This window comes from Vicia villosa, linkage group LG7 (assembly GCF_029867415.1).
Source record: "Vicia villosa cultivar HV-30 ecotype Madison, WI linkage group LG7, Vvil1.0, whole genome shotgun sequence".
In the NCBI taxonomy this organism is placed as follows: domain Eukaryota; kingdom Viridiplantae; phylum Streptophyta; class Magnoliopsida; order Fabales; family Fabaceae; genus Vicia; species Vicia villosa.
In genome coordinates, this window is record NC_081186.1 from 11,756,084 (window position 1) to 11,781,955 (window position 25,872).

General features: G+C 37.0%; 1 protein-coding gene across 4 annotated transcripts in view; it reads left to right on the forward strand.

Moving 5' to 3' along the window:
- Positions 1-22,919, forward strand: part of LOC131620316 (myosin-2-like) — a 29,418-nt gene extending 6,499 nt beyond the window's left edge. For 3 of the 4 annotated variants that reach the window (XM_058891350.1, XM_058891351.1, XM_058891353.1), the window contains 10 exons: positions 9,370-9,447; positions 10,228-10,386; positions 11,238-11,435; positions 11,613-11,818; positions 11,900-12,035; positions 12,308-12,437; positions 12,739-12,849; positions 12,937-13,049; positions 14,917-15,132; positions 22,260-22,919. In XM_058891350.1, coding sequence (XP_058747333.1) covers positions 9,370-9,447; positions 10,228-10,386; positions 11,238-11,435; positions 11,613-11,818; positions 11,900-12,035; positions 12,308-12,437; positions 12,739-12,849; positions 12,937-13,049; positions 14,917-15,132; positions 22,260-22,718 — 1,806 coding nt within the window. In that variant the 3' untranslated portion in view covers positions 22,719-22,919. The remainder of the gene's footprint in view (positions 1-9,369; positions 9,448-10,227; positions 10,387-11,237; positions 11,436-11,612; positions 11,819-11,899; positions 12,036-12,307; positions 12,438-12,738; positions 12,850-12,936; positions 13,050-14,916; positions 15,133-22,259) is intronic. The other variant, XM_058891352.1, reaches the window with a different exon arrangement.
- The last annotated feature ends 2,953 nt before the right edge of the window (positions 22,920-25,872 follow it).

A 25,872-nucleotide genomic window follows, 5' to 3' on the forward strand; every position in this document is an offset into this window, starting at 1 on the left:
CCTTCCTCCACTTGCTGAAGTTTTCTTCATTGTGCAGGAGAAGAAGGTCGTCATGACGTCATGCTTGGTAACAAACCTTCTGAAGGTACTGCTCTTGTTGCCAACATAGCAGGAAAGCAACCAACCAATATGTCAGGTAGAGATGATCGTTATTGTGACCATTGAAAAAGGATAGGTCATACAAAGGACCAGTGCTTCAAGTTACAAATCAAGTTCTCAACCACTCTGGAGGCTTCAAAGGTATACGTCAAAGCCTAGCCCATGCTGCCATAATGTTTCCAGACACAGGAAACTCCAAAACAGTGGAAACTGACTCTCTTGTCAGTACAGATGTTTGAATTGGTTGAAGTCCCTACTCGACTCTCTCAGCAAGCCCTCTGGATCTTGTTCTCTAGTAATGACAGGTAAGGGTAAATGCTTTCATTCTTTTAGCATCTATGGTACTATTTCGAAAGATGCTTGGCTTCTTGATTTTGGTGCCAGTGGCCATATGAAACCCGACTCCACACGATTCTCTTCTTGATATCAAATGTCTGTTCCCAAATCCTATTGGGGGAAGCAGTATTGGCAGCTGCCTACTTGATTAATCGAGTCCCATATTGTCTGTTAGGTAATATCAGTCCTGTTCAATTTTTGTCTGATTAGTTTCCCTCGGTTCATATTTCAAAACTTGAGCCTCTAGTGTTTGGTTGTGTAACCTTCGTCCATATTCACAAACAAAATCGAAGTAAGTTGGACCCTCGTGCAGTCAGATGTGTCTTTGTTTGTTATGCTCCCAATAAACAAGGATACAAATGCTACCATCCTCCTAGTCGGAGGCACTTTGTCTCTAAAGATGCCACGTTTCATGAAAACGTGTCTTACTTCACTCACCCTCAACTTCAGAGGGAGAATTCTAATTTGGAATTTGAGTCCGAGTCTGTGTTTCTAGACCTACAAGAGTCTCCCACTCCAAGTCCTAATTCTATACCCTCATCAGAGTCAGAGCCTTTGGCTGGCTCCTACCTTAGAGTCACCCACTTCTGGTTCGGATCCTCCTTCGTTGGAAGAATCATCACCTTCAACCCTTCCAAGAAAAACTAAGGCTGGCACCAACCTTGGTGTACCAGAGAAGAAGTAAACTCGACCTACTCCAGAAACAACCTCAATCACTTGAAACAGAGGTAAGTACTCAAATAAACCCACCTGTTACTGAGTTTAAAAGTTCTGAACATTGTAACACTCATAAAGATGAATTGCCTATTGCTTTAAGAAAAGAGAAAAGATCTTGTGCTAAGTATCCTATTTCCCAGTTTGTTTCCATAAAAAACCTTTCTTTGCAGAATCAGAGTTTTATTTCTGCAGTTGACTTTGTGGTTGTTCCATCATCTGTTCAAGAGGCATTGAAAGATCAAAATTGAGTCCAAGCTATGAATGAGGAGATAAGGCCCTTGAAAGAAATGGAACTTGGGAGATTGTTGAGAGACATGAAGACAAAAAACCAATTGGCTGCAAGGGGATATATACAGTAAAACACAAGTCAGATGGATCACTTGATCGATACAAAGCTAGACTAGTGGCCAAAGGATACACACAGACTTATGGCATAGATTATGAAGAAACCTTCGCTCTAGTTGCAAAATTAAACACTGTTCGGATTTTATTATCTCTTGCTGCTCACTCCGGATGGGAATTACATCAATTTGATGTCAAAAATGCATTCTTGCATGGAGACTTAGAAGAAGAAGTATACATGGAGACCCCACCTGGATTTGGCCCTACATGTGGATCCAATAAGGTGTGTCGATTAAGGAAAGCCCTATATGGACTAAACCATTCTCCTAGGCCATGGTTTGGACGATTCACAAAAGCAATGGTATACTTAGGTTACAAGCAGGGCCAAGGAGATCACACTCTTTTTTTCAAGCACTCACAAAAAGGAAAATTAACTATCCTCGTTGTCTATGTTGATGATATTATTATTACAGGAGATGACTTGATAGAGAGACAATTGTTAAAGGAAAAACTATCGGCAAAATTTGAAAAGAAGGACTTTGGACAACTCAAATACTTCTTGGGAATTGAGGTTGCCTACTCAAATCAAGGCATTTTCATTTCTCAGAGGAAGTGTATATACTTTAATCTCTTGCAGGAAACAGGGAAATTTGGATGCAAACCTTAAGTGTTCTTATAGAGCAAAACCACAAGTTGAGCCTTGAAGAAGAGAGTGCCAAAGTTGACAAAATCCAATATCAGAGGTTGGTTGGAAAGTTGATTTACCTGGAACACACTAGACCTGACTTGGCGTATGCAGTCAGTGTGGTGAAGGGACTATGAAGTTGTTATGTGATAACAAGTCAGCAATCATTATTGCTCATAATCCTGTTTAGCATGACAGGATAAAACATATAGAGATTGACCGCCATTTCATTAAGGAAAAACTAGATAGTGGTTTAATAGCTACATCCTATATTCCTTCTGGACATCAATCAGCAAACTGATATTCCATTATACTTCAGAACGATGAGAGTGGAGGAGTTTCTTGACTGGTAGATCGACGTCAACAAGTTCTTTGACGTTATACGCGTCCCTGAGAACAAGCAAGTTAAGATGGTTACGATCAAGTTTAAAAGTATTGCAGCTGTCTGGTGGGATAAACTTGTTGTTCAAAGGCAGAGGCAAAGGAAGGGGCCAATTAGAACTTGGCAATGATTGAAGCAATTGATGCTGGAGCAATTTTTACCAGATGATTATGAACAAATTCATTATAAGATGTACATCGAGCGTGTTCAGGGCAAAATAACCGTGACTGAATACACAACGGCGTTCCTGCATTTTTCTGAGCGCAATGAACTGTGAGAATAAGAGAGCCAGAAAGTGGTTCGATACATCAGTGGCCTAAAGGGATTCTTGCAGGAGAAGTGGGTTTACAGACTGTACGGACCGTAGCTAAGACATCCAGTTTAGCTTTTGAAGGCAGAATTGATGGAGAAATCCCCCCGAAATTTCTCGTCTATTAGAAGGTACTCACTCCAAAATAACTTTGAATCAGCCGGTGACAAGAAAAAGAGTGCAACACCCCGAGATCCAAACCCTGGAATAAGAGGGCTAGCAGCTCTAGCAGTATGCATTAGGGTAAAGCGCCAATTCAGAGGCAGAATAATCCATATGCTAGATCCACTATAGACATATATTATCGTTGTAACGGAAGAGGCCACCGATTGAATGTTTTATTAGAGTAGTATAACATAAGGTGCTAGACACGTGTAACAAGTGTAACATAAGGTAATAGACACGTGTAACCAACTATGCTGAGTCCCATAGTTAGGGCTCCTTTATATACTCATACTCTCTTACAATAGTGATGTAACCAACATTTATCACATACAAATTAGTCACAACAAACTTTCTCTCTCTTCTCTCTCTTTCTTCTCTATTGCTTTTGCATTTCATTATGGTATCAGAGCTTCTTATCCTGTTCATGGCTTCCGATAACGACTCCAGCGAAACTTCGAACCACACGACGGTCCGTGACGGCGCATCGTCTGCAACGTTCAGTGCGAAGATTATTTTCAAAACGTTCACGTAGCAAGTGACGTTGAAACTTGATGAAAACAACTTTCGATTGTGGAAACAACAGATCGAAGGTATCATTCGCACTCATCGCCTTCACCGTCTTCTTGTGAATCCGATCATTCCACCGCGATATCTGTCTGATGACGATCGCATCACCGATACTGAGAATCCAACGTTTCTGCTGTGAGAGCCACAAGATTCTCTATTGTTCACGTGGCTTCTCACCACTCTCTCTGACACTGTTCTTCCTCGCGTCATCTGGCGAGTTCACTCTCATCAAGTCAGGGATGAGATTCATAAGTACATCTTTGCGCACACAAACGCGAAATCTCGTCAATTACGTTCTGAACTGAAATCCATCACCAAAGGTGACAGATCGATTGCTGATATCTTGCTCGTTGCTCGTATTCAGGGTATCGTCGATATTTTGGAATCTATTGATGATCCGATTTCGCATCGTGATCAACTTGAAGTGATTCTTGATGGTACGATATTTTGGAATCCATTGAGGATCCGATTTCGCATCGTGATCAACTTGAAGTGATTCTTGATGGATTACGTGACGAATACAATGCCCTAGCTTCCATTATTCAGCATCACACCATTTTGTGTCGCATCATTGAAGCTGAGTCTATGCTTCTAGCTCATGAAGCAAAGCTGGACAAGTCTAAGAAGAGTGGGTTGTCTGAAACTCTCTCTATCGATGTAGCTCAAGCTCCACCTCATGGTAATTCTGATTCCTCAATCATGATGCAGCTGAATGATGGAACCTCTTTCAATGGAGGTTGTGGTGGCTATCGTGGTGGCATGAATAATAGTGGCCGTGGCAGATCTGGAGGAAGATTTAAGGTTCAGTGCCAAATTTGCAGATCTGGAGGAAGATTTAAGGTTCAGTGCCAAATTTGCTTCAAAACTGGTAATGATGCCAGTGTCTGCTATCACAGGCATTCATCAATGATGCCACCTATGATGAATTCCATGTGGAATGTGACATCTCAGCTCCAAGGCAGAACCAAGAAACCTCCAAGACTCTAGAAAATGGCGTTCCCTCAGGTAATACTGCTCCTAACTCCCTCAGGTAATACTGCTCCTAACTCTGTGAATGTTGATGATATTGATATTTTTATTACTTGGAGAAAAAATGTAACATCCTATACCAAACATCCCATTGAAAGATTTGTATCTTATGGAAAATTGTCCCAAAGTTACAAGACTTTTGTAACAGCTCTTGACAATACAGATATTTCAAGCAACATCCATGAGACACTCCAAAATTCTGAATGGGCAGCAGCCGTAATGGAAGGGGTTCAGGCCTTAATTAAGAATGGCACTTGGGAGATCACAAGCCTAGAAGCCGGTAGGATGCAAATGGATATTCTCCATGAAGTATAATGCAGATGGGAGTGTAAATCGGTACAAAGCTCGACTTGTAGCAAAGGGATTTACTCAATCATATGGAGTAGATTATGAAGAGACTTTTGCACCGGTGGCAAAACTAAACTCCGTTAGAGTTATTCTCTCTTTGGCTGCACATTTAGATTGGCCACTCCATCAACTAGACATCCAGAATGCCGTCTTAAATGGTGATCTAGAAGAGGAAGTTTATATGCAAATTCCTCCTGGACTTGAATCATCCAGCACTGCAAATATGGTGTGCAGGCTCCGAAAAAAATACGGTGTGCAGGCTCCGAAAATCCCTTTATGGCCTCAAGCAGTCTCCAAGGGCGTGGTTTGATAGATTGACTCGAGTTGTCAAGAAAGATGGGTTCAACCAATGCCAATCAGATTACACTATGTTTGTTAAACACTCCATGGAAGGAAAGGTAGCTTTGTTTATTGTTTATGTTGATGATATTGTTACTACAGGAAATGATTATGATCAAATTGATCAGGACTCTTGGCAAAGGAATTTGAAGTTAAGGACTTGGGACAACTTAAGTATTTTTTAGGGATGGAAGTTGCTCGAACAAAGGATGGTTCTATATATCACAAAGGAAATACACCCTTGACTTACTTCAAGAAACTGGAATGCTTGGTTGCGAGACAGCTAATACACCAATAGAACAAATAAAAGGAAGAGAAGGTGAAAGCCCACCAGCCGACAAAGATAGATATCAAAGTCTAGTTGGGAAACTAATCTACCTATCTCACACTAGGCCTGACATTGGGTTTGCTGTAAGCTTGGCTAGTCGCTACATGTCAAATCCAATCGAGTCTAACATGAAAATGGCGAATAGAATCCTCCAATACCTCAAAGGCACACCAGGCCTAGGCCTCCATTTCAAGAGGAATTCAAACATGGACATTGAAGTTTATATAAATTCAGATTGGGCTGGATGTTCCATAGACAGAAAATCAACTACAGGTTATTGTTCATTTGTGTGGGGGAACTTAGTAACTTGGCGAAGAAAGAAACAATCTGTAGTGGCGAGGAGTAGTGCAGAAGCTGAATTTAGAGCTATGACCCTAGGTATTTGTGAAGGAATAGGGCTTAAGAGCATACTAAATGAAATCAAAATTCAAGTGAACCATACTGTGAGGTTACTATGTGATAAAAAGCTGCTATAAGCATTGCAAAGAACGCAGTCCAACATGATAGAACAAAACATATGGAAATTGACTGACACTTCATTAAAGAAAAAATTGATCATAAGATTATAAGTATTGATCATGTCCCATCATGCAAGCAAACTGCAGATATCTTAACCAAGACTCTTCCAAGGAATACTTATGAAAATATCAAATCCAATCTGGGTATGATAGACATCTACCACTCAGATTGAGGGGGAGTGTTGAAGATTAGCACATATCAAATCATAATCATTTGATTTTGATATTTGATTTTGATTTGTCATACTGTTACAAAACAGTAGTGTAAATAGATTTATTATCTATTATTGTCATTTACTTATTTAGGTAGCAGCATTTATAGAAAATTATTTCTCTGTTTATTAACATATTAGTGTACTATATTTTATGGGTCCTGCTAACCAGTGCCCCGGGGGCACTGGATAAGGAGTATTAAATGAGCATTATAAGGAGTATTAAATGAGCATTAGTTATATTTTTATCCTTATAAAAAAATGATAATTAAATATATCTAATTATTATGTTGACTCAAATTAATTTATGCATTCAATTTCTCTTTTATATGCAACATAATTTATACACGTGAAAATAAATGAATTTGGGGTTCAAATATTGAATTATCATTTCAATGAGAATTTCATTTACTAAAAACAAAATAAGCAAAATTAAAATTCATAAAAAATTAACAATAAAATATTGCAAAAACAAAAAATAATAACTAAAAAACACATAAAAATTCATATTCAATTTAAATATTCAAATATTTTGATAAATTAAAAAATATATATAAAGAAATCCACTGTATATGTTTTAAACTAAATATGAAAACAAATAGTAGTGTTTTTTGAAAATAAAAATTACTAGGCAATGAAAATAAAATATGCAGAAACAGTAACTAACAATAAATAAAAATTGAATGTAATAATTGTAAACGTATCAATTTTTTTTTATGGTTTAGAAAATTTAAATCTTTTGTCTTAAATAATACAATTAATAAAGTCTTTTTTAAAGATTATTAATGAATCCAAAAGTTAATTAATGATCCTTAACGAGTGCCCCCGGGGCACTCATTAGCATTGCCCATATTTTATATATACTTCACAATGTAACAGTTCCATTATCAATGAAATATATAACATATTTCTATACTAGCATTTATAGAAAATTATTTTTCTGTTTATTAACATATTTGTGTACTATATTTTATATATACTTCACAATGTAACAGTTCCATTATCAATGAAATATATAATATATTTCTATACTAGCTAACTCAGCCTCGGAAATTTTGTGGATTCAATCTCTCCTTGCTGACCTCAGAATTTCTTACACCACTCCTGTGTTGTTTTGTGACAACTTGAGCACAGTTGTCTCGTCACCCAATCCTATCTTGCATGCCAAGACTAAACACATGGAACTTGATATCTTCTTAAAAAAATATATAACATATTTCTATACTAGCTAATTCAGCCTCAGAAATTTTGTGGATTCAATCTCTCCTTGCAGACCTCAGAATTTCTTACACCACTTCTGCGTTGTTTTGTGACAACTTGAGCACAGTTGCCTCCTCACCCAATCCTATCTTGCATGCCAAAACTAAACACGTGGAACTTGATATCTTTTTTCCATGGGAGAAGGTTCTCAACAAAACCCTCCTTGTTAATCATGTTCCAGCCTTTGATCAATATGTAGATCTGCTGACAAAGCCACTGTCTCCTCAAAGGTTTGGTCAACTTAGAGCCAAGTTGCAAATTCATGACAAGTCCTCTCTTCTACAAAGAGGGCCTTGGACTTGAGGGAAGATATTAGAGCAGTATAACATAAGGTGCTAGACACGTGTAACAAATGTAACATAAGGTGATAGACACGTGTAACCAACTGTGGACTGTGGTGAGTCAGCACAATTAGGGCTCCTTTATATACTCTGTTACAATAGTGATATAACCAACATTTATCAAATACAAATCAGTTACAACAAACTTTCTCACTCTTCTCTCTCTTTCTTCTCTATTGCTTCTACATTTTCATTATGTTTGTCCAACAAGTCGCGAGTCGCTGCTGTTGTGGAAGAAAGGGAGGAAGATGTGGAAAGAGAAGATATTGCAGTTGAGAACGATGAATATGCCGATTTTAAGTTTGCAAAGGAAGAATCTGATGAGAGGGGGAAATTTTGTGTTGCAGGTGGTTGAAAGCCGGGGGGACCAAGATGGTTTCGGAGCTGATGGAGTTCGGTGTTCGGGGTAGAAAGGTTATTTTGGAAGTTTTGTTGGTTTTGGTTCTGTAAAAGTTGTAAAAGTTGTTGCAAGGTGGTGGTGAGAACATTGGAATCGGAGTAAGATGGTGAGCTCATGTTGCCAAACGAATGAAAGCACCAATGTTATGGTCACAGCTGTGAGTGAGAAGCAAAAAGAAAAATTAAAAAGTACTACTGAGTTTCTTCAATAATCATTGCATAATTTCATTCATTCATTAATCAGTACATATATAGCCAAGGTTGTTACACAAGATTCGCAATACTCGCCAAATGGCAACTGACTGGGGTTCTTACAATAACAGAAATATCTATGACTCAGCACTATAGTATTCTAGTCCTTCTTATTGGATGGTTGTTTCTTCACTTTAGGTACCACAAAGTCCTTTAGCCATTTGGGCCTTGTAGTATTTCTTTTGGGCCTTAACTGTGGTATAATATCATTCATGTCTTCTTCATTTGGCCCATCTTCATAGTTAGGCTGGATCATTACAATAGCCAGATGTGGGTTTTCTGTCTAAAGCACATCCTGCCCAATTTGAATCCGTATGGACTTCAGTTCCTTTATCTATATTTTTCTTGAAATACAAACCCTTTCCTGGAGTGCCTTTAAAATATTTAAGATATTGTAGGATCCTTCTTACTTCTGCCATATTTTTCTGTGAGATTTGACATATGGCGACTTGCCATACTTACAGGAAATCCAATATCTGGCTTGGTGTGTGCTAAATAGATTAATTTTCCCGTATGTCTCAATCGAAATGGTTTCTTTTGAATTTGAGATTTTTCTGTAACTGTACAAAGTAAATAAATACAAATCAGAATCATATTAATTTTGATCAATTTCCATAATTATCTACAATTTGTAAATTGACTATTTCTCATCAGAGTGAAAAATGAATCCAGTGAGAGGTATTATTTTTGTGCATGTATACGGTTAAAGTTCTTGACATGCAATTTACTTTTTCTGTCAGGACTGTGAATCAGATGGCATTGATTGTTCAGTATTAGATTTTGGGGACAATCAAGAGTGCTTGGATCTATTTGAGAAGGTACTTATTTGGTTTAGTTTTCAAAATTATTTAGGTTTATTCCATTTTATCTGGAAATTGAGCTTCTATTATATGATAGAAATTGGTACCAATACAATAAATAACTAAATAACAACTGTTTGTTATTGTATATTCTCTGGGGAAAGGTTCCCAAATCAGAGATAGAGCACACAATCACACACTTATACTGAAAACTTACACTGAAAAATGCAAAAGACGCGTCCCTAGCAAGTTTCAAAATGAGAAATATGTTTAGTTACACTTTTAAAATTTAAAAAATGAGCTAATAATTAAAGATCAAAGAATATCTTTTCCACTTTTTCTTTGTTAAAAATGTGAAACAAGAGTTAGAGAACTAATTTAATATTATAATGGACATACAAAAATTTCTGTAAATAAAATTCATTAATAAAAATATTTAATAGATTATTTCATTAAAAAGTTATATTCTAACTATATTACATGATATTATTTTATGTATTGACAATCAAAATTGGTTATTTTTTTACTAACATAGTAGTTAAACAACACATATATTTTCTTTTCAGGGAAGACTATAAGAAGTAGAAACAAACATATTTTCTAAAACTTGGAAATTTTAATATTAAAATTTCCCATTTTTAAAAAAGGACATTAAAAAATGAAAATAGAAAACATTTTCATAAACCAAACAGGTCTTTATTTGGTTTATAAAAAAATTGTGTTCGGGTCCAATGTTGGCTGCTTCACATTATTCTGTCATTACCCGTAGTCATTATGTTATCTGTTAATAATGTGCAGAAACCTCTCAGTCTACTCTCTTTATTGGATGATGAATCAAATTTTGCTGAGGCTTCTGATTTAACATTTGTCAACAGACTTAAGGACCTCCTGGAAGCTAATAATTGCTTCAAAGGGGAAAGAGGCAGGGCTTTTAGTGTACGTCACTATGCAGGGGAGGTTAGTTTCTGCCCAGTACCTAAGGAGTTCTGGAATTTAGTTGTTGCAAATCTAATTATGAATTTGAGATTCTAATCATAAATTGAAAGACCCGTTTCCAAATCTTGAATTGAATCTTAGTTGTAAGATGCATGATGAAGAAAAGACATTTTTTAGTATAAACAAGAGACATGGGCAAAATAATAAACTTATATGTTATATACACAAACCTCAAAACAATTTAAGTCATAAATGAAAGTAACAAAACAAGAAGTGACTCGCTACATAAAAATGAAAAGAAAAAGTGTCTGGTTACAGAAATTTCACTTTATATAATTGAGATTCGACACACATGAATATGGTCACAAAAATTCACTTTATTAAATTGTTTAAATTTTTCCTTCTTTTCCACAATATTGCATATAGTGGAAAACAAAAGAGTGTCTAAACAATACATGCTGGCAATGTAGATGACATTTGCAAATTCCTGTTCTAAGATCTGTTGTAGTTATTTCTTTATTGTGTATGTTATCAGGAACGTACTCATATCTAGCATGTGATTTGCAAAAGGCGTGAGTTCTGAATATGACCTATAAGTTGTCGAACGTGATGTCTTTCTCCCTTCCTAGTTTCTACAATATACATAAGACGAGTTTTTGTTTTCAGTTTATTTCGTTACCTGCAAATAAAAATGTAATTTAGTTAAGCGTGCAAGCATCTGGCAAGTGTTTACTGGTTGGAACTCTTATAGTCAAGTAGCTATGAGCAAACATTGTTTTGTTAATTTTATCTCTGAGCCATTGGTTACTCAGTGTGTCCATGAAATTTTTATTTTAAGTTTGTGATTTTACTAACATACGGGCTTCTATCAGGTTTTGTATGATACTAATGACTTTCTAGTAAAGAACAGAGATACGTATGATAATTCTATTCAACTCCTTTCATCATGTAATTGTGAACTGCTGAAGTTGTTCTCCAAAGTGATTAACCAACCCGAGGAGCAAGGAAACTCCACTTTCCATGTTGGAGCACTATACTCACAGAAGAGAGGTGTTGGAACAAAGTTCAAGGTAATCCTTTAGCATTTCTTAAGCTGCTTTAGCTTAATACGGCTTTGGAAAGAAATTATTATTTTGGTTTTTCACAGAAGATTAGGACATGATGATGGGCAAAAGTTCCATCCTAAACATTACATATACAAAGAAATTATCCAAGTAACACAAATCTAACAAGTTCCTTACTAATAGGATCAATTGTTTAAGTTGATTCATCAATTGGAGAACACCACTCCTCACTTTATTCGCTGCATAAAGCCAAATACTACGAACCTTCCTGGAATTTATGACAAGGAACTTGTCCTACAACAGCTCAGATGTTGTGGAGTTCTAGAAGCTGTTAAAATTTCAAAGGCTGGATTTCCTACTCGAGTGAACCATCAAGAATTTTCCAGAAGGTAGTTGAAGTTTCAGAACTTTCCCAGGGTTTCTAGATTATCTTGAATGATGAGTTGATTTCAGTTCCTTTGTGTATCTAGGTACGGGTTTCTGCTTTCTAAGACTGACATACCTCGGGATCCGTTGAGCGTCTCAGTTGCAGTTTTGCAAAAATTTAATATCCCTTCTGAAATGTACCAAGTTGGCTACACAAAACTATATCTTCGAGCAGGGCAGGTATAAGTCTACGTTTTCTTCGTAGAAATGTATTTTACTTAGTATTTTCATTTTGTTTTTCCCCCTGCATCATGTAAGTCAAATTAAAAACCTGTACTTCAACACTAGAGGTGCCACTGAAAGATGATCAACCCTTTTTTCAATATTTTGTTTATGAACCATTAATTTTTGCTCATGTATAATCTGTTATTTCTTTTTTGATTTGATTTTTTATTTTTGCATATTGTGTTTATTTTTACATGGTCAATCTTGTGCTCTGGTTTGTTTTGTAGATTGGTGCGCTGGAGGATAAGAGAAAACAGTTTTTGCGGGGAGTACTTGGGATTCAAAAATGCTTCCGTGGTCATCAAGCCCGCAGTTATTTCTGTAAACTTAGGAATGGAGTGACAGCATTACAATCATGTACTGCCAGTAGCAATATTAGTTTAAATTAGGCATTATGAATAATTTTCTTCATTGAAATAAAAATTCCTCAAGTAATTATCATAAAAGCATAGATGATATTGGTTGAAATAGAAACACCTCTACGGTTTGGCCTGTAGTTGTATAATAAATTTGAGGACCTTATAGGTGCTCATGCTATAAGAAAATTAAATACCTAAACTGTAGACTCAAATCATAAAATTCTTGTCACAATTGATTATTCATAACCTTGGTTCTAGTTTATTTCTAAATTTCTAATTGCTACTTTGTCACATTGCAGTTATACGTGGAGACATTGCAAGAAAGAAACATGGTGTTTTGATGAAATCTTCCATAACAATTTATTCTAAAAAACTAGAGGAGATTTATGGAATCATAGTACTTCAATCTGGTTAGCACGGTTTTCTTCCTGTCATGCTTATCACCTTCCAAATAGGTGTTGAGTCTGAATTGGTTATTCTGTTTCCTTTTCATGCAGTGATTCGTGGGTGGTTGGTTCGAAGGGATTCTAGTTACATCAATAAATTGAGGAACTATCATGAAAATGAAAATTCTCGACGGAACTTTTGTGTTAAGATGCCAGAAGTTGAGGTATTTTACCATTCACTATGTACTGCTATGTGTGTTTCTCAGGGAATTTCGTCATTCTTTTCCCCTTTTTAAAGTGGGGTATATATAGGAGATTCCTTAGGCCTGGATAAAAAACAAAGAGGAGCGGTTTCCCCTTTTTTTGGTTAAAGGTCAATATTTTTTGGGGTTAAAGGTCAATGTTGACCACACATTGTTCACAAAATTCTCCCATGATGGGAACGTTGCTTCCCTGATTGTTTATGTTAATGATATTGTTCTTATTGGAGACGATACACTGGAAATGACAAGAGTAAAAGAGAAATTGGCAGTAGACTTTGAAGAGAAATTGGCAGTAGACTTTGAAATCAAGGACTTTGGATTCATGACATATTTTATTGATATGTAGGTTGCTCGGTCAAAGAATGGTATTGTGGTTTCACAACAGAAATACATTCTAGGCTGATTGAAAGAAACATGAATGAGTGGTTGTCGTCCTGCAAACACCCCTATGAATCCTAATGTTAAATTTTGGGGAGAAGGTAATGTTTCTGTTGATACTGAAAGATATCAGAGATTGGTTGGAAAACTCGTTTATTTGTCTAACACCCGACCTGATATTGCTTTCTCAGTTAGTGTAGTAAGTTAGTTTATGCATTCTCCTTTCGAGGAACATATTGAGACTGTCAATAGGGTATTGGGATATTTGAAGGGAAATCCTGAAAAAGACTTATTTTTTAAGAAGACTAGTGAACGAAATGTGTCTATCTTCTCCGATGCTGATTGGGCAGGTTCAGTCACAGATAGAAGATCAATCTCTGGATATTGTACCTATGTTTGGGGTAATCTTGTGACATGGAGGAGCAAGAAACAAGGAGTTGTAGCAAGAAATAGTGCAGAAGCCGAGTTTAGAGCTATGTCTCAAGGTATTTTTGTGATGGATTATGGATCCTTAGAGTTCTAGGAGAACTTAAGATGAAAATTGAACTTCCATTGAAATTATACTTTAACAGTAAAACTGCTATTAGCATAGCTCATAACCTAATTCAACATAACAGAACCAAGCATATTGAGATTGATCGACACTTCATAAATGAGAAGTTAGATGCTGGAATCATATGTCTACCTTTTGTAAGTTCAAGTCAACAAACTGCGGATATCCTGACCCAAAGTTTGGCAAGATCTACCTTTGAGCATTTGATAGACAAGTTGGGCATGATAAATATCTATGCACCAATTTGAGGGGGATGTTGAAAAATATTTTATTTCTCTATTTTATTATTTCCATTTATTTTCTTTTATTTTCCATTAAGGAGAAAATTAATGTAATTTATGGTATTTCTACTATATAAATCATTCTCTTCAATAAAACATAACAGCATTTTACCATTCTCTTCAATAAAATCAAATTCTAGTATATTTTAGTTCTTAATTATTTCCCAATTATTATTCCCTCAACTTAACTCTATTAAAAATGTTTGGAAATGCATTGGACAAACTTTTTTCCGTATTTAATTCCTTATTTGATAATTCAAGGAATATGAATTAAGTTTATGCAGCATAAAAATCAAACTCTGTTGCAGCTGGATTTTACTAGTAGGCTGCCAGATGTCCAAGATATTCCCTTTGTCTTCATTTTTATGGTAATTATACAATTAGGCAAGCCTCCTAGTGGAAATGGCACCAAGCACGGATTTACATTGAAATCCATTTTTTTCTCTTCCATTCAGCATATTGTAATTCATCTGCATATGCATTTATTTAGTACACATCTTTCTTATTTACTAATTGAAATATTACTTCCATGGATATAATATTTTTTCGTCATGATATTGTTAAAATTCTCGTCCACTGATGATGAAGGCCTTTTCTTTTCTTCTTGTTGGTTTAGCAGGATTTGTCCCAAGAGCTGCTTCAGAACATGCCTTCAGCTTTAGCAGAACTACAAAAACGTGCATACGAAGCAGAAGCAGTTGTGGAGCAAAAGGAAGAAGAAAATACAGAATTGAGGGAACAACTAAAACAATCGGAGAGAAAGAGGGTTGAATATGAGAAAAAGATGAAGTCAATGGAGGAGGTGTGGCAAAAGCAGATGGCATCCTTGCAAGTAAGTTTTCATTTTAGCTAGGTGTCATTTTTTTGATATACTCTTGGATGTTATTGAAATGAGGCTCTGATACCATGCTAAGAAATGTGGTTGGACCTTACTCAACCCTACAAAACTGGCTTGTAGGGTAAAGATTACCCCCACTTATAAAGACATGTTCAAACCATATATTATCTGATGTGGGACTCTTAACAACCGCCATCAGTCAAGGTGACACAACCGTCTTCTCTACATCCTGTGCCATTAAACTCATTTGCTCCAATGACTTCTGTATATCATATAGTTCTTACTATGTATTTACCTAGAAAATTGGTAAACAAGCGCTAGTCTTCCAAAACAAAGTGTTTTTAGGTAGCTCACAGGATCGACTAGATTGATTCTAGGACATTAGCTTTTTACTTTAAACTTTGTTCTTGAGAATGAAGAACAAATTCGACAATGCTCATGTTCTTATGATAACGTTTGTTTTGATCAAAGTGATTCTTTAAAGTAATTTCATAAACTTGTCAAGAAAGCCAAATAAAGACAATTGAAAGTAAATTGCAAGAAGTAAAATTCTGGAATTGATAAGTTATAAAACTGTAAAAAAATAAAGATGGTGTTTATACGTACATTCTTAGGAGACTCTTTTCTCAACAAATGGATACTTTGACTCTTTGAGTTTTAAGTGAGATTTTGTACAAATGGATGAACACCCTGATTTTGTACAAATAACTATTTTCAACGTCCTTTTGTTTAGAACAAGCCACGTTTCGCTTGACATGTCTTCCTTTCGCCCTGAAGCTCCACGCGTCCTTTGAAGAAAACGGATAAGGACGAAAGTCAGTTATCCTTCATTCAAATTCAAACTTCCCCGTCGAATGCCGCTCCCCTTTGTCGAACCAATATAAAACTTAGTAAAATATTTCTAAGTCCATGTCCAACACTTCCTTCTTACAAAGAGGGACTTTGACGGGATTTCAGCATATATGCTATTTTGTCGAAAAGCTTACAATATCTTAAAAGATATTTTCTTCTTTATTGATAACATAGTGTCGAAAACTTTAGCTAACACTATAACTCTGATAGAAACCAGAATTTTAGGTAAACAACTGTATATTATTGAATGTAAAAGATGAGCTCAGTAGAGCTACATTGGTGAAAATGGGAAAAGAAAATGTATACCAGAATTCTATGAACTCCTAACCAAAGCTTGAAGCTCTTAATCCATAGAGATTTCTCTCCTAACTGTTTTTTAGAAAACTTTCTCAATGAATTCTCTAATCCCTTTCCCTCTCTTTTATAACAGAATATCCCTAAAATCAAGGAAAGATCCTAACCAACTCTTATTAGACTAAGGCCCTGACTCAGGCGGCTCCTGCCAAACGCTATTCTCGCATGCAATTTCAGAGAAGTTTGATGAGCGAAACTTCTTGCTCTAGCATGAGAAAGAAGAACTAATCATCAAATCACGCCGTTTATTCCGTTTCGTTGTGTGCTCCATTACAATTTCTCACAGAACAAGATTCCTACATTGGTACTACAGTCTGCATTGCTTGTTTTGATTGGGGGCAACAAGCCTAGATGGCATCTAGGCTTGTTGCCCGTCCCCATCAACCATATTCAATGCAAACTCAAGTCCCACATTGAAATGAGATAAGGTCTGAAAAGAGTATATGAAGGACATCCTAAAATAACAATCGGTTTAGGAAAGAGTTAGAAAAAAATCCAAAATCTAAGATAGTATTTGTGCCCCCACCATGCTATACTTATCATGCAGCAATTTTCTGTGACAGGTTTTTGGATTGTTAGGGAGACCGTTAACAATCCCTATTCACAGCAGGAGCTCCAATAGAGGAATGGAACTCGATGATGATGAACAAAATGATAAAAGGAAAGAATTAATGAGATGAGATATTAGCAGATTTGATCTTACCATTTCATTCAGCTCACATGGCTTATAAAGATAATTTGGTTACAACCACTTCCACAAAATGTGGGGAATATTCTAACAGAAATAGCCACTAGGCCACTAAAAACAAACTTCTCTAATTAAAAGTAATTAACCACTAAATTGCTGACTAGATAAAATACTGTAACAATACCCGCCCCACAAACACATCCTTGTCCTCAAGGATGAAAATTAGGATACTTCTTAAGTAAATCATAATAAAATTCCCATGTGGCATGTTCAGTGGGCACATCTTTCCACTTCACCAACACTTTAGTAGCAGCCAATCTTCCACGCATGACCATTTTGCGATCGATAATAGCTTCAGGTTCCAGAACCAGATCAGAAGAAGAATAAGGGATAGGGACAACGGAAATAGTAGCAGGATTTGGACAAAGTTTCAATTGGGACACATGGAAAACAGAGTGAATGCCACTAGTTGGCGGCAAGTCGAGTTGATAAGCAACCTTTCCAATACGATCAAGTACCTTAAAAGGACCATAGTACTTGGGACGGAGTTTATGATAATTATGATTGCGCACCGAAAGTTGTCGATAAGATTGCAGCTTTAAATAAACAAAGTCGCCAATGGCAAAAACGCGATCACTACGTTTTTTATTGGCTTGCTGTGTCATTCTGTTTTGGGCACGAAGGAGCTGAAACTGAAGGAGTTTAATGACCCGCTCTCGAGCCGATAAGGTCCTATCCACCGAAACCGAAGTGGATTCCCCTGGAAGGTAAGGAAGATGCAATGGTGGAGCTTGACCATATACAATTTCATAAGGAGTGGACTTAATTGCAGTGTGGAAAGTCGTATTGTACCACCATTCCGCTAACGAGAGCCAATGCGACCAAGTAGAGGGTTTCGACGAACACATACAACGGAGGTAAGTTTCCAATCCTTTGTTAACAATTTCCGTTTGTCCATCCGTTTGAGGGTGATAGGCGGTGGATTTGTTCAAATGGACCCCCTATAATTTGAAAAATTCATTCCAAAATTCACTGATGAAAATAGGATCACGATCACTAGTGATAGAACTAGGCATCCCATGTAGCTTGAATACATGATCCATGAACAATTGAGCTACTTCCATAGCAGTATAAGGGTGAGCTAAAGGGATGAAGTGAGCATACTTGCTCAATCTGTCCACCACGACCAGAATTACCTGTTTTCTGGCAGAGGAAGGTAATCCCTCTATAAAATCCATACTAATAGCGTCCCAAATTTTTTCTGGAATCGGAAGAGGCTGCAGTAAGCCCGGGGAAGCTGCCAGATCTGGTTTAGAGTATTGACAGACATGACAATTCCTCACATATTGTTGAATATCCTTATTCATCCCTTTCCAATAAAATCGAGATTTGACTCGAGCGGCTGTAGCATCCCTACCGGAGTGACCTCCTGTAGCAGAATCATGCAACCATTTCAAAATAGTAGTCTTGACCGTGGGAACGTTACCAATCACCAATTTCCCTTTCCTCCTTAAGACGCTGTTGTTCCAAGAGAATTTTGGATGCAATTGCGGTTGATGTTGCAAAGTATCAATCAATTTAGTGATAGAAGGATCAGTAGACCAAGTAGCCTTAATGTTATCAAGTAAATCCGGTACATCATTGTTTAACATCAAAGGAAGTAGTTCAGCCCCGTGATTGCGAGATAAGGCATCAGCTGCGTTGTTAGTACTCCCTTGCTTATACTGTATCTCGAAATCAAAGCCCATAAGCTTAGAAACCCAAGCTTGTTGAAAAGGAGTATTCAACTTTTGCTCCAATATATACTTAATGCTCTTCTGGTCGGTTTTTAGGATGAATGCATTATGAGATAAGTAAGTGCTCCATTTTTGAATGACATAAACCACTGCTAATAGCTCCCTCTCATAAATAGACATGGCTTGTTGCTTAGGACCCAAGGATTTGCTAAGGTAAGCAATAGGATGGTGATCTTGCATGAGGACCGCACCAATCCCTTTTCCGGAAGCATCAGTTTCCACAACAAATGGCTTAGGAAAATCGGGTAAAGCTAGTACCGGCGCAGTAATCAAGGCCTGTTTCAACAAATAGAAAGCTTGGGTGGACTCTTCAGACCAAGAAAAAGAGTCTTTCCTTAACATGTCAGTGAGTGGCTGAGCAATACGACCAAAATTCTTAACAAATCTCCTGTAATATCCAGCAAGACCTAAAAACCCACGCAATTGTTTCAGAGTTTGAGGTTGCTGCCACTTGCTTACTGCCTGAATCTTCACAGGATCAGTAGAAACTGTTCCCTGAGAAATCAAATGGCCTAGATACTCCACTGTGTCCGTAGCAAAACGACATTTGTTTCTGTGAAGAAGCAATTGGTTTTGGCGCACAGTTTCAAAGATCAGCTGTAGATGATGGACATGATCTTTTAAAGTAGAGCTATAAACTAAAATGTCATCAAAAAAGATAATGACAAATTTTCGCAAAAACCGTTGGAACACATGATTCATGAGGGATTGAAAAGTAGCAGGGGCATTTGTAAGCCCAAAAGGCATAACCAAGTATTCAAAGTGGCCACTGTGTGTTTTAAAAGCAGTTTTGTATTCACCAGCCGCCATGCGAACTTGATGGTAACCTGACTGAAGATCCAATTTGGAAAAAATAGTTGCACCCCCTAATTCATCCATTAAATCCTCTATCAAAGGGATGGGAAATCGATCTTTGATAGTACTTTGGTTCAACCTGCGGAAATCTAAACAAAGTCGCCAAGATCCATCCTTCTTTCTGACCAACTCAGTAGGCGAGGCAAAGGGGCTATTACTATATTGAATAATGCCTTGCTCCAACATATCAGCAACTAATTTGTCCACTATATTTTTTTGAAGCACAGAGTATCGATAAGGGCGTAAATTAAATGGAATGGTACCTTCCATAACCGGAATTTTATGATCAAACCCTGGCCTAGAGGGTGGTAATTGACAAGGTACTGCAAAAATATCCTCGTAGGCAGTTAACAGATCTTCAATCTCCAAAGGAAGAACAGGGGCCACTGTTTGGGCAGAGATTGAATGGCAAGTTGGGATAATTAACTGAGGATTGGGATCATCCATTGCTAAGAAGCACAACTCAGCACCCTGTTGGACAGCTAAATTGAGAGCTTCTGCAGTGATCATCTTAGTACCAGAAGGTTTGGCACCACGCAACGAGAGTTTACGACCTTTGACATGAAATTCCATATGCAACCTATCAAAATCCCAAACAACAGGTCCTAGAGATTTCAGCCATTGGATACCCAAAATTAAATCACAACAAACCAAGGGAAGGACAATAACATCAACCACAAAAGATGTTTGTTGCAGGGTCCATTGAAAATTCTTGCAAATGTAAGGAGCCTCTAATTTGTTCCCTCCACCACCTGTGATAGACATGGGTGTGATAGCTTCTAATTTACACCCTAATTTTCTAGCCACAGCTAAATCTAGAAAATTATGAGTGCTGCCACTATCCAAAAGAATTTGCAATGGTTTCTTTTCATGTGTACCCGTTACACACATAGTTTGATAGCTAGAAATACCCGTAAGAGCTTGCAGAGATAATTGAGGGTTGTCAAACTCTGTTGTTTCCACATGTTGAGAAGTGGGTTCCTCAACCACAATCTCTTCATCAATCATATCCGCATCATCATCCAACTCTAGAACCATCTGCTGAGAACGCTTATGTTTAAGTTGATGATCTGGTGTAAAAACTTCATCACAAAACATACATAAACCCTTAGCTCTTCTGTCAGCCATTTCAGCTGCCGAATAGGAACGCGAGGTACGAGTGAACAGAGGTTTTGGAGAAGGTGTGGCATTTGAAGTGGAATATGTGAGGGAAGGTGGCTGGGTAGGGTTTGGTAGAGAGGTTTTGACAACAAAAGGTTTGGACGAGTGAGGGGTAAAACGATTAAGGGGTTTTGGGGAAAACTGTTTGGAGGCTTCAAGCAATTTAGCGAGGTTGGCAGCGTGAGCTATGGTGAGCGGATTAAACATACGTACGTGCATCTGAGTATTATGCTCTAACCCAGTAAGAAAAATACTCAAACAATGCTCAGGTAGTAAGGAAACTTGGGTAAGAGCTAATTCAAATTCATCAACATAGTCTTGAACCTTACCAGTTTGTTTGATTTGAATTAGGGTCGAGACTGGATCTTCAAAAGCATCCCCAAATCGTTGAGTAATATCAGCAACGTTTTGAGACCAAGGAGGATACACATCAAATTTGTTGCGCATATAATTCAAATGCCACTGTAGAGCAAGTCCGTCGAGGTGAATAGATGCAAGACGCACCATTGAGTCTGGAGGAGTGTTATCGAGCCGAAAAAATTGATCGCACTTGTACAACCAGTCGCGAACCTTCTTGCCGACAAATTTGGGAAAATCAACCTTTGAAATTCGAGTAGAGTAAGAATTGATGCGTGTATCGCGAGTCGGTGTTGATTCCAAATCATTAGAAGAACCCGGTGTGCGAAGCGCTTGAGCATGAAGAAGAGTACGGATTTCCTCCAAGCCAGATTCCAGACGAGCACTCAATTCATCGTGACGGTCATCAAACTTCTTCTCCAGATCAGCTAGAGATTGTTGACGAGTACCCATCTTCACCGCACTGGATCGCTACTTCTGATACCAATTGTGACAGGTTTTTGGATTGTTAGGGAGACCGTTAACAATCCCTGTTCACAGCAGGAGCTCCAATAGAGGAATGGAACTCGATGATGATGAGCAAAATGATAAAAGGAAAGAATTAATGAGATGAGATATTAGCAGATTTGATCGTACCATTTCATTCAGCTCACATGGCTTATAAAGATAATTTGGTTACAACCACTTCCACAAAATGTGGGGAATATTCTAACAGAAATAGCCACTAGGCTACTAAAAAACAAACTTCTCTAATTAAAAGTAATTAACCACTAAATTGCTGACTAGATAAAATACTGTAACATTTTCTTAAATAATCCAGATTTGTTAACTTTGATAACCTATCAATTTTCTTAAATAACCTTGATTTGTTATCGCATGTTAGTTTGATATTAGGTTGAACTTTAACTTTGAATTTGTCATTTCTATTTTTATGAAGTAAGAATTATGGCTGATAAATTACTTCTCTGTTTAATTTTTCTATCACGAGTTTATTTCATGTTGATCTAGACAGGGAATTTAAACTTTTATAGCTGGTTCTAATTATAATATCACTGCAGTCGAGTCTTGTTTCTGCTAGAAAGAGCCTTGCTTCAGAGAATGGCACTGTTCAACCTGTAAGACATGAACTTGTGTCACCTCGCTACTATGATTCTGAAGATGCCTCTTCTATGGGATCTCGAACAACTAGTGGGAGCACACCTATGTTGCTTTCTGGTAGTTTCTCCGTCTCTGATGCGGGGAGGCAAGCTAATGGTACTTTGACAACTGTAAGCAATCTGATGAAGGAATTTGAGCAGCAAAGACAAACCTTCAACGATGAAGTTAAAGCTTTGAATGAGATTAAACCAGGGCAGTCTGCCAACACGAGCTCCGCTGATGAACTTCGGAAACTTAAACAAAGATTCGAGGGATGGAAGAAACAATATAAGGTTAGATTACGGGAAACAAAAGCAAGGCTTTCCGAATCCGAAAAAAGTCGACGGACATGGTGGGGAAAATTAAGCTTAAGAGCATAATAGAACCCAGTTTTCAAGCAGTCTTTTTGCTAGTACATAAATGTTGAAGACTCAGCAACAATGGCAAAATGATTCTTGTCATGAAACTGTCTTTTTGAAAAGTTTCTTCCTTTATATCTCACTATGTTGCTACTTGGAGAATGAAATTGTATTGTATATCTATCAATTTTGTTATATGGTGGAAGTATTATAGGTTGTGCATAGTTGTAGATCTGTAGCATAGTTGTATTAATTGTTCTAGTTTAGTCCAAAACCAATAATGGCTCGCAAATATTGTGAAAAAGGGTCATTAGCAAGACCAGGAGATCAAATTAGTTATCTGCAGGGTTAGGCATTTATGTTACACTCTCCTACTCCAAAAAGGCGCGTGAAATACTTCAACAAAACCCAGCAGAACAACATGAAAGCCAAACACTGCTAGGATGCTTTGTGCACTAATAAGGTTTGAACCAAACTGCATGTTTGAAGTGCACTGTGCGCTGCTCATGCACTTCATGGCGATGGAAACTTCTGGAGAATTTAACTACCAAATCCCAACTTAGACCTGACACCCCCACACATTGTATGAATTAACTTCCACACATAATGAGCTAATAATTAAAGATCAAAGAATATCTTTTCCACTTTTTCTTTGTTAAAAATGTGAAACAAGAGTTAGAGAAGTAATTTAATATTATAATGGACATACAATAATTTCTTTAAATAAAATTCATTAATAAAAATATTTAATAGATTATTTTACTAAAAAGTTATATTCTAACTATATTACATGATATTATTTTATGTATTGACAATCAAAATTGGTTATTTTTTAATAATGTGCAGAAACCTCTCAGTCTACTCTATTGGATGATGAATCAAATTTTGCCGAGGCTTCTGATTTAACATTTGTCAACAGACTTAAGAACCTCCTGGAAGCTAATAATTGCTTCAAAGGGGAAAGAGGCAGGGCTTTTAGTGTACGTCACTATGCAGGGGAGGTTAGTTTAAACAATACATGCTGGCAATGTAGATGACATTTGCAAATTCCTGTTCTAAGATCTGTTGTAGTTATTTCTTTATTGTGTATGTTATCAGGAATGTACTCATATCTAGCATGTGATTTGCAAAAGGCGTGAGTTCTGAATTTGACCTATAAGTTGTTGTCGAACGTGATGTCTTTCTCCCTTCCTAGTTTCTACAATATATTTTATTTATCGAGCGCGTATTAATAACAGCGCCGTTGGATTGTTAAAGGAACCTTTGAGTAAAGTGCCGTGGGTTCGATACCTCGTCCCAACAATAATATATTCAAAACAGAAACCTATTGATTACGATAATTAATGATAATTCAATTCCCAAAATAATTCAATTTGTTAATGGTGATAATCGAATCAATCGATTAGAATAATTAGCAATTATTTATTTAATTTGTTAATTATGGTGATGAAACCTATTTATCATCGCGATTAATAGAACATATTATAATCAGGGTTGTACGCCACATTCAAAACACATCTATGGTAATTCGCGTACAACCCTGCCCCGAACTACCTCACTTTTCCCTTTATTCATTTTCGTAGCTATAAACCCTAAACCTTTCGTAGGGTTTCCTATTCGCCCTGGTACGAATCCGGTGAGAGTGTTGTGATTGGACCAGAGATTGTTCAAGAGACTACAGAAAAGATTAAGATGATTCAGGAGAAGATGAAAGCTTCTCAGAGTCGTTAGAAAAGCTATCATGATAAGAGGCGGAGAACATTTGAATTTCAAGAGAGAGATCATGTATTTCTGAGAGTTACTCTTATGACTGGTGTTGGTAGAGTGTTGAAGTCGAAGAAGTTGATGCCGCATTTTATTGGTCCGTTTCAGATTACAGAAAGAGTAGGAGAAGTGGCTTATTGTATCTCTTTACCGCCGATGCTTGCAAATTTGCACGACGTGTTCCATGTATCTCAGTAGAGGAAGTATATTGTGGATCTGTCTCATGTGATCCAAGTGGACGATGTACAGGTGAAGGATAATCTGACGGCTGAGGCATTGCTTATGAGGATCGAGGATCGGAAGTTGAAATAGTTACATGATACAGAGATAGCTTTGGTCAGAGTAGCTTGGGGAGGACCAGCATGTGAAAATATTACTTGGGAGCTGGAGAGTCAGATGAAGGACTCTTATCCTGAACTGTTCGTTTGAGGTACGTTTTCGAGGACGAAAACTCTTTTAGTGGGGTAGAGGTTTAACACCCCATATTTTCTCTATATTAATTTAATTAAGATTTAAATTAATTAATTGGAATCATTTGACATTTTAATTGAATTACTGGAGAATTGAGAGAATAATATAATTGGCCCAGAGTTGTGGTTAGTAAAGAAGGGGTGTGACTGTTAGGCCTTTTTACTAAAGTGGTCTATTTTTCATAAAAGAATGAAATAAAGAAAATTGGAAAGTAGAAGAGAAAAGAGTCTGCAGAAGAGAAAGAGCTGACCGTGAAAGAGAACCTTGAAGGGAGAAGAGGAAGAACCAAAATCAATTCTAAGGTAAGGGGGGACTCTTCCAATTACCATCTCTTATGTATTTCATGGGTGATAGAATTGATTTAGTGTATCATTTGGTTCAATTGAAATATGTTAGATTTTGGGAACTTTGGGGTTTTGAGTGATTTGATGCAATTGAATGAATGATGTTATGTATGATGTTAGATCACTAAAATATGTTAGAGTTATGTTATAATGTGTATTCTTGTGCTGTTTTATGATACCATATGTTATGACACGATTTGGATTAAGTAGAGAATGGAATAAATGCTGTTAAACTGGTATTTTTGAGTTGCAGGTACGAGGTAACCGGTTACCTGGGGGTGGCAATCGATCACCTGAGGTTACGTAGACGAAAAATGCTTTTCATTGTGAAGTAACCGGTTACATGAGGTGAGGTAACTGTTTACCACTATTGGAGTTGGTGTTATTGTTTCTGTCTGGGAGGCAGTAACCGGTTACTCTATTTGAGGTAACCAGTTACCATTGAGCATTTTCAAAATAAAAATTTTATGCCAGATGCAGTAACTGGTTACTTGGATTGAGGTAACCGGTTACCGCTGTGTGTTTTTGAAAAATAAATTATTTTCTAAAATTCATATCTTTTGATTTGTGTATTCGTTTTAAGTGTCGTTTTGGGC